Source organism: Antrostomus carolinensis, unplaced genomic scaffold (genome assembly GCF_000700745.2).
Source record: "Antrostomus carolinensis isolate BGI_N321 unplaced genomic scaffold, ASM70074v2 scaffold18657, whole genome shotgun sequence".
In the NCBI taxonomy this organism is placed as follows: domain Eukaryota; kingdom Metazoa; phylum Chordata; class Aves; order Caprimulgiformes; family Caprimulgidae; genus Antrostomus; species Antrostomus carolinensis.
In genome coordinates, this window is record NW_010325531.1 from 7,978 (window position 1) to 17,722 (window position 9,745).

The following is a 9,745-nucleotide window of genomic DNA, read 5'->3' on the forward strand; positions in this document are numbered from 1 at the left end:
GAGTGTCTGTGTGACTCCTGCATCTTTCCAAGTCACTTCAAGGCTACCTGGCAGCCAAGCACATCCAGGAGAAGGACATGTCCTTCCATAAACTCGGTGTCCCCAAGGCACGTGCTCCGTTAAACAGTGGTTAGCCATGGGATGACTAAAACACCTGCCTGAAATCCAGACTGCTGCCTCCTGTGCTGAAATCTTTCCAGCTGGCACTGCCAGCAACCACGGGCTTTTTCCTCTCCCTGGGCTGTGCAATTCAAAACCTGTGGCAGCTACAGCCTCTGAATTGAAAAGCAAGTAATTATAATCCTATTTGTACAGGGGAGCCGTTATCTTCCTAAAAATCTGGATTTCATGCAGTCTGAGGGCAGAGGGCTCCATCCCACGTGAGAGGTGTGAACCTCTTGCCTTGGGATCTCACACAGCACCAGTCACTGCTTTTATGTAGGTAACTCTGGGCTGAGATTGATGACAGTGGTTAGAAACTGTGTTAGTCTTCAGGCAGAAAAATAAAATGTTCCACAAACAAAACCTCCAAAGTGCCTATTTCTTCATCTTTCCTGTGGATCATCACTGATACTTCAAATCAGACAAGATGCATCTGATCAGCTGAGCACAGATGAAAACACTTTCTAACCCCTTTTTCTTTAGTGACAGAGTCCCAGTGTAGCCACTTGATTAATTTGCCCCTGATGAGAGGCTGTTTACTCAGTCTAGTATTATTCCTTTTCCTTTTAAGTAGCAGATCATGTCAACCCTCCATCAGTTCTCTGGCACCTCTCCAATTTTCCAAAGTTTGTTAAGATTTAAAATTAGTAAATTTGAGAGTCTTGAGCTACTGTTCTTAAGATTGGGAGTGTAGATCACCCCAGACTTCACAACTGAGCGTGTTTATATTCAGCAGGTGATGCTTCACATCCTCCCTAGTTACAGAGGGTAAATTATTTCATCTGGTGTGGATGAGCTCCTCCTACTTTGCTCTGATATAAGAAAACAGGAATTATTAATCTTTGGTGAATTTTTTTCTATTTGATGGCTGCAAATGGTAAAATCGTAAATAACAGAGAAGCTATTCCTGAACTATGATAACCAATGACATTTTAATGTCTTCTTACTGTCTGTAGCATACTTAAGCTTTTGTATTTCTTCTGTTCCTTTTGCCTTGCATTCTCAATAATCTGCTTGCAATATACATACTATCGATTAATCTCTTCTAAACACCTCCTGAACTCACCCTTCAGATACATAGATCTTTCTTCTCTGTTGAAATATTGCTCTGGTCTGACAAAATATTAATCCAAAGACATTTTAAATAAATCCCTGTGTTTGTAGTTGCGAGGGTGGTGATCTTTCTCATTTGTTGAGACCAAAGTTGTGAGTGATTGATAGGCTATCAAAGAGATATTTCATGTTTTTAATGAGTGTCTCCTCAAAACAGTGATCTTTCAGCCCTTGGTACATAGATCACCTCCATTTTGAAGAGTCCATGGAGAGAAGCAGGGTCCCTCTGGGCTGTGAGTCCAGTTCCTTCTGAATAAGATGAAGATGGATCCATCAAGGAGGTTAGGACAGGAGTCACCAGGCTCTACCCTCCAGAGCCATAGAGCAGAGCTACAGAGCAAGAGGTCCACTGTCTGTAGCTTCAGGAGACCAGAGACATGGAATGGGGCAGATCTGCAGGGCTACCCTGCTCTTTCCTCCAGAAACACTGCCCAACACGTCCCTGTATCAAGTGTGCCTGGCTCCAGCCCCTCTCTCCATGCACAGTGCCCTAGCACCTATCTCCTAGTGCCCATCGCCCGCCTGCTGGCTCTTCCCCTCTCGCATCCCAGCGTTGGCTGTTCCTCAAAAACACTGTGTATTTGGCACAAGCCAGTCCCCCAGGGCAGCGCAGCACAGCTGACATCCTCTGGACGTCCTGGACAAAAATGAAGAACCTGCCACACCTCCAGTCCGCCTGCTTTTTGCTCCATCTTCCTTGCAAAACCAAGCAACTGCCAGTAGCTTGTCCACCCAAGCAAGACACCTTCCCCTTGCCTGAGGCATTCAGATGCTCCTGCCAAGGCAGGATGAACATCTGCAGCGAAATGCTGGGACTGCATCCTGCTTCCCCAGCCAACAAGAACTGAGCTGCTGCCAACAAGGGAGGAGGTTTCTGTGGGTACAAGATTGCTGGCAAAATGCTGGTGCATCTGCATGGTTGATGCCCTAGACACGCTCATCCTTCCCTGAACTCATGTTCCCTTTTTCCCTCCCTCCTCCATCCTCCTCTTCCTCCTCCTGTTTTTAGGCACTCCTTTGCCTTTGTCTCCATGTCCTTAGAGCTGCCACCTGCCTGGACTCCTGCTGAGTGGGTGCCTCTACACAGCATCATCCTTCACATCGCAGCCAAGCCGCCTGCCTCAGGGAGGTTGGTGTGAGGACATGTGAAATAGGAGAACATCTGGTTCAGTAAGTTATTTGGTTAAGGACCATTCCGTACCATAGAAATAACAAACAACGAGGAAAATGCTAAATTAAACAGAAAGACACACAAACGTTAATGAGCAGGTGAGGAGGGAGATAATAACGGAGGTCAGAGCCTGTCAGGCACCGACTGATGGGCCATTAAAAGAACAGCTCCAGCCTTGGAGAGGGTCAGCCTCGATTTTGGAACTGGTAAGAAGAAGGAAATATGGTTAGCATGATTATTAAGGGATATTTGAGGGGGTTTGGGGGCCTGCAAAAAACTTACTATGAGATGTTACGGGGAAGGCCCAGAGACACAGAAAGGAAAGGATCGGGGTGGAACAAGTATGGGAAGATGGTGAGGAAGGAGGATGGAGGGGCCAGAGATGTGTGAGCTGCTGTCAGGCAGGACATTCACCCAACTGAGCCCTGCCCCTGATCCCTGCAGTCTGGCCTCTCTTCTTTTTAAATCTCATTCTTAGTTACCTTTTCTGTGTCATCCCACTATCTTGCGTGCCAGCCCCTGGCACACAGTCACCAGTCACCCTCCCAAATGCTGTTTGTGAGTGTGCCGAGTTTCAGACTTGAAGTAAATACAAAGCCTCAACTGCAACAAGAAAGAAAATGTGTTTTATTAAGTAATTACAACTTGCCAAGAGGTGCTCGACACAGGCAGGCTACTAAGCAAGCCCTACAAATAAATATAAATCAGTGGAACTAGGGTAATGGGGGAGAACCTGCAAAGACCGTAAGGCAACTCCATACCAGCTGCTTTCCAACAGCCTTCGCTTGTATCAGACAAGGTGAGGAACAGCAGCACACTGAGTTACAAAGTTGTCTTTAAACAGTTTGAAGCCAGTCAATCATTTTCAACACCTTGACACACAGGAACCATGCCTGAAAACCAAAAGGTTGAGGTTCAAGTGTCTTCAGAGCTGGAAACACAACTGTCCACTCAGGCACCAAAGTGAAATTTAAAATGCTTACACTGATTTTTGTGTGGTGCTTTGAGCTGCTGTGACTGTAAAGCAATTAAATAACCACAGTATCACTTTCAGACAATGCTGTTCCATAATAAATTCAAGGAAAGGCTGAAAACATAGAAAACCAGCCTAGAACACACAAATGCAGCCTTTATTTCCTCAAAGTAACTGGATGAATTCAGAGAGGTTGCACCCTTGCCATTTCACTTGTAGCTGTCAAACACAAAGCCTGAAAAGTAGGTCATGGAAAAGTTTGGTTTACCTCCTTTTATGAGTTTCAGTGGGCACAGAAAGCATTTATCCTTGTCTTGTACAAAGCCATGAAGTGAATTAGAATTAGACTAAGGACATCAGGCTTGGGCAGCTGGTCAGCACTTGCTCACACGGAGCCTTGCCACCATCCATTTGCTGAGCTGCTGCAAATGGTCACTGAAAGTATTACAGCATTCCCTGATAAGAGGAATACCAACAGATAAGAAAAGTACCTTGGAAAGTATGTTCACAGAATCACTTTTTATTAAGGCTCCAATCAGCAAAATGACCTCTATTTCCATCTCCAGGCAATAAAATGAAGAAATGTGTTTTTATCTCCCTCCCTTTAAAGTTACTAAAGTTCAGCAATAAAACAAGTTTTTGTAATGGCATTCAGAAATAAGTTATCTTGATATGAACTCTTGTGTCACCCCTAAAATAAAGCACAACTTTCCCAGATTGCTTTCTTCCGACACTTTTTCACAACTTAGGGACCTTAAATTAAGACACAATTAAGGTAGCAGTTCTCAACGTGTTAAAATGGAGGCAACGGGAGAGACTTTCCATTAAAATTTATCGAATAAGAGAAAATACCAACACATTAAATTATCTTGACAGTTTTTTTGACTGAAAGAGACAGATCCAGCATAACAGTAGCAGAGGAAAACTTGTTAGTACTCAAGTAACAGCTCCATGCTCAACAAGCACAGCTGAATACCAAAGCCACTTCAGGAAGAACTTTCACAGGCTGGAGGTGTAGGTCTATGTGAGCCTCATGAGGTTCATCAAGGCCAAGTGCAAGGTCCTGCGTCTGGGTCAGGGTAATCTGGTATCAATACAGTCTGGGGGATGAAGGCTTTGAGAGCAGCCCTGAGGAGAAGGACTTGGGGGTAGTGGTGGATGAAAAGCTGGACAGGAGCCAGCAACGTGTGCTCCCAGCCCTGAAGCCAACCATATCCTGGGCTGCATCACAAGAAGTGTGGCCAGCAGGTTGAGGGAGGTGATTCTGCTCTTCTACTCTGCCCTGAGGAGACCCCACCTACAGTGCTGCATCCAGCTCTGGGGTCCTCAGCAGAGGAAATACAAGGACATGCTGGAGCAGGTCCAGAGGAGGCCACAAAAATGATCAGAGGGATGGAACAGCTCTCATGTGAGGACAGGCTGAGAGAGTTGAGGTTGTTCAGCTTGGAGAAGAGAAGTGTCTGGGGAGACCTTATTGCAGCCTTTCAGTACATAAAGGGGGGCTGTAAGACCAGTGGAGAGAAACTTTTTACCAGGGCCTGTAGTGAGAGGACAAGGGGCAATGGTTTTAAACCAAAAGATGTAGGTTTAGATTAAACAGAGGGAAGAAATTCTTTATGCTGATGATGGTGAAACTGTGGCACAGGTTGCCCAGTGAAGCTGTGGAAGCCCCATCATTGGAAGGGTTCAAGGTCAGGTTGGACAGAGCTTTTAGCAACCTGGTTTAGTGAAAGAAGTCCCTACCCATGGCAGGGGGGTTGGACTACATTTGTTTCTCGTTTTTTAAAGTCCTTCTTTAAAAAAAGTTAAGCTCTAAAAAGTTACTTGCAGTTTTAATTCCTGTTCTTGAATACCTAACTATGTCTTTTTTATAGACTGAGAAAATTACTGTACCAAACTTTCTCACTTATTCTGTGTGTGCTGTTAGCAGCAATTTCTGCCAATAAATTTGAGGTAGCTATACAACACATCTGTTTTTGTGAATTTTTAAAAGACGCTTTTCATATCTGCTGGAAAGTTCCTTTTTTAGGAATCTAAGAAGGTAACGAAGTGAGATCCATGACCTTAAAGTGACAAAATAGATTATCCTGATAATTGTTCTGTTCCCACTATTTGACTGCAAAGGATGCAAAAAGTCCTCTCTTTAAAAGTACATCCAGAGCAATCAAAAACCCCACAAAATCATAATTAAAATCTGGAGTGAAATTTACTGTAGCAAGGCTTTATTTCTATCGTCACAATAACTATTTATATGTCATTAAAACCTTCCTGGAATAAAAATGTTTCACAGCTGATTCTGAGTACTGTCCAAGTTATTTCTCTAACAGAGCTCATATAAATTTAAGCTGAAAATTTCCAAGTAGTCTAAATAAGGTGACTAGATCATCATCACCTATTGTCAATGAGATCGTTTTAATATTACACTGTATTATTTATTTTGTCTTGGAGCTGTAACTCCGCTATTTTGCATCTTGAGTTGGCCACCAACATAGGTTCAAATGGAAGAATATCCGTAAGACAGATGGCCAAGTGTGCACTGCTAATCCATGCCTAAAACTTAATTTAGACATCCCTTTGCTTTACAATCTACAGGCAGGAGATATTAATAACATTTTTGTGTAATTACCATGAACACATCTACTGGTTTAGATATTATTTTGTTCTACAGGTCAATTATCTAAAGAGTTTTGGTATCTTAAGGTATTTTACTTCAATTCCTTAATGAGTGAAGGCGAGCATGGTACCTCGCATTCACCAGGTGCCTCAGAGTAGGAGCACATGTATGGACAGCTTCTGCAGAGCTGATGTCACAGCAACATCTTCAAAGCAAATGTTACATGTTCACATTTAGAAGAAATTAATCGTGCCCAGAAGAGCCAACTTCTCTCCATTCAGAATAAACGGTGTCCAAATGACAAGATCGGGTGCTGATGTTGACAATGTGACATTTGAAGTTAGATGAGATGAGTTCTGCCCAGAAATCCCACATATCATCTGTGTAAGCTGCTTAACCTTAAATATTACATGGTACAGATTTCATGTTCTCCCCACAGTTTTATACTCCCTGATCCTACAATATGTAAATCCATAATCTTTATTTTCCTCTTCTCTGAAAAGGCATACGCTACCAAGTCATTTAATGCCTTCTCCTCAAGTAGGAGGAGGTATTATTATTATTATTAATAATTATTATTTTGACTTGCACCTGACAAAAATACTTTGGGGATACCTGACCTACTGCTCAGAAAGACATTTTTGTTGTGACTGTTTCTATCACAGTATCTAGTGTTTAATTCTGCAGCTTAGCACTGGTCCTTGCTACTTGGTTGGTTGGTGTCCTTCACTAAACTCTCTGCTTGTTATTCTTGCTATTCTCCAAGGGAATTTTGGCCTTTTGGCCTCCCTTTGGCCCTTTGTAGTCTCACAACCCTTAGCTATACCAAGACACTGTAGCTGACGTTAGCCAGGGCCAACAAGATTATATACTGTTTTGAATAAAGATTGATGTTGTTATTTATGATGGACTTTGCACACAGTTAACCCAAATATATGATGCCCATTTACAGGCTTTTTAGGTTTCTGATGTCAAACCATTTTTAACTTGGAAAATGGGGGATAATAAGACTTACGGTTATAGCAGGAAATTCCTATGTCTATAATTCCTGATTTCTCTACATTTCCAGTATTCTTCCTTCTAACCCAAAATGACATTGATACTCAAGGTAAAACAGATTACACAAATCTCATTTACTTACAGATTCTCACAAACAGCTTTCTAAAAAAATACAAACAAATCAGAACATAGAACAATAACAAAACTAATACACATAAACTTTCACTTTATGGACTTCTTTGTCTTCGCATTCTCTTTGCTTATTGTAATAATAGAATGTATTGTTCCTTCTCTGAAGTTTCTTAACAAATCCAGTTTCTGGCCAGTACTCGACCTATGAATAAAATATAAAGGGTATAGATTCACCTGAACATGTTCACATTAAACAATGTCCGTGCATTATATTGTAATGAATACAGGGTATGCTTCCATGGGAAAACCTCATTCACATCTAAACACTACTTTGCTATTAATGTGCTTAGCTTTTTTAAAAAAAAAGATTAAGAGCAAGATGTCAGAAACCAGTTTTCTAGTCTAATATAAAAAAACTATGTGATCAGAAAAGTATAGAAATAAGGACCTAGAAATAAGGAGCAATTTAAAAAGTGGACTAGCCAAAGCTTTTAAAATACCTCGTTTTGGAATAAAACATTGATGCTATTCCGTTATTCAGTAATCTAAAAGGCTGCAAGATTCCACTTCTCTTAAGACTGACACATACTTAAAGGTTTTTTCAGGATCCTTCTGATCATGAAAAATATGCTTTTCATTAGTAAATTCATAAAAATAAAGTAGAGTTGTATGCACCATAGTCTCGAAGACAGCAAGATCAGTCCATCCTGGTGCTCTTCAGTGTCCCACAATGTGAAGCTTTAATGAGCACTTGTACATTCAACAGCTTTATGGCTTTAGTAGCTATCTGCAGCTTGAACACCTATGACTGCTACTGATCAAATTGAACCTTAAAAACCAGGTAATAAGGATCTTATGTCTCTTCCAGGCAGGGCTGACAATAGAATGTCAAACGAACTAGAGCAATATCTAATCAGAGAGTCCCACAATAGTCCCTCATCACTTACCTTATTACTTTAGGCATTCAGTTATTTGCATTCTCTGTCTAGACATAAGAGCCTTAATATTAATTCCACCTATATTATAATTGCACCATTAAGAACAACTGTATTATGGAAACATAATATGGAGTAAACAAGACCTTTCAAAATGTGTCAGCTGAAAGAAAACCACTGCTAGATCCCGGCAGGTTTGAACAGCATGCACGCTCACTTTACGATGAGTAAGTGGTGTTCTTTAACTTTCATCAGGGTTTAATTGTTCATGCCATAAATCTCAAACAGACTCATCCTGCTACACTAATTACAGGATTTCCTTTCGCACAGTTAAAGGAATTTACACCACAGCCTTTACAGTGTTATCTGAGCCCACAACAAAAGAATAAACTGCATCTGACTATGCACATCAACGTTTTGCTGTGTTTTGAGTTAACTGGATGAGGAGTGACTTTCTTAGGAACATTCTGCACTTATGTGCACAACAGGACATTAAAATCTTTTAAAAGTGGATATTTTCATACCATACATGCTGCTTTGGAAGATAAATTACAGAGCTCTAATAAAAAGAGTATGTTGTTTGTTCTGTTAATCTCTTTGTTGCTATTTTGAATCTCAAGCAGCCACTGAATATCTGGCCATTATTCATTAGCTCATTTGGTGTGCTAGGGAGCACTGCCATCAACTATAGAGAGAAAGAAACCCAAGTCCTTGATGTTCTCTGTTGATAAGTGCCTGTGTCACAACTGCCTTTACCACCATTGGTATCAAATATTTCTATTGTGGACAGTTTCAACAGAAGCCAAGTATTGAGTGTGCACAATGTCTGATTATGCTACCACGTCATTCAGCTGTAAAACCGAAGTTGGTAGCAATGACACAGGACACAGGACTGGCTCCCTGGACAATAAACGAGTTTCCTGTCAGGTCTATTGGCAGAGTAAGGGGGAAACTTCACAGAGAACTAACTTTGATAAAATCCTTTCCTCAAAACCAAATTATTCTTTTACAAAGCAGCTACATCTATTCAAAGAAATCTATAATGCTTCTAAGTGCACAAGAGAGGGTGAACAAAAGCACAGGCTGGGGAGTGTTTCTGTTTCCCTTCTGTGAAATAAGTTCTTCTGCACAGTTAATAATAGCTCAAGAATTCAAGTCAGATCTGGAAGAAAAAACTATCAAAAATTAGCCTAAACTAAATGAAATAAGTGACATTTTTATTTAATTGTTTCACACGAGACAGAAATTTAAATAACTCTTGCAGAGTTCTAAATCTTACCATATCAACTTGTTTTACTTGTTTGTATTCAATCTCATCTCTATATCCAGCTTGCTGAAATCTGTATAAGTTCTCTACCTCATCTGACCAGTTTTTGGCACGATGCATAGATTTTGGTTTGATGTCAGCTTCAGCCATGACTCCAGAAACTTCAGACTTTTCCCTGAAATTAGATTTTAAAAAATTAAACAGAGAAGACAGAAGCAAGCAATTTTGTTAGGGACATATAGAAAGGGTAGAATAAAATTTAAAAATAAAGGAATTTATAGACAGTACAATATTATCTTGCCCTCAAAGTCTGAAGTTAAAAAAGAAAAATGTTATAAGCAGCTGGAATCAAATTAAATGCACTACTTGATCTCAAACA

The 9,745-nt window shown here is 40.8% G+C and overlaps 1 protein-coding gene across 1 annotated transcript; it reads right to left on the bottom strand.

Annotated features, from left to right (window-relative positions):
* Positions 1-7,237: 7,237 nt before the first annotated feature.
* MEIG1 (meiosis/spermiogenesis associated 1) lies at positions 7,238-9,534 on the bottom strand. Its single transcript, XM_010171260.2, has 2 exons — positions 9,379-9,534; positions 7,238-7,366 (listed from the first exon to the last, which is right to left on the bottom strand). Exons 1-2 carry the CDS (start codon positions 9,514-9,516, stop codon positions 7,238-7,240), a joined length of 267 nt encoding a protein of 88 aa, XP_010169562.1. The 5' UTR covers positions 9,517-9,534.
* Positions 9,535-9,745: the final 211 nt, after the last annotated feature.

Excerpts from the sequence above, each read along its gene's own strand:
- MEIG1 (XM_010171260.2), bottom strand. The coding sequence starts at position 9,516 with ATGGCTGAAGCTGACATCAAACCAAAATCTATGCATCGTGCCAAAAAC. Across the intron at positions 7,367-9,378 it reads AAGTAAAACAAGTTGATATG|GTCGAGTACTGGCCAGAAAC; the intron begins GTAAGATTTAGA and ends TTTTATTCATAG.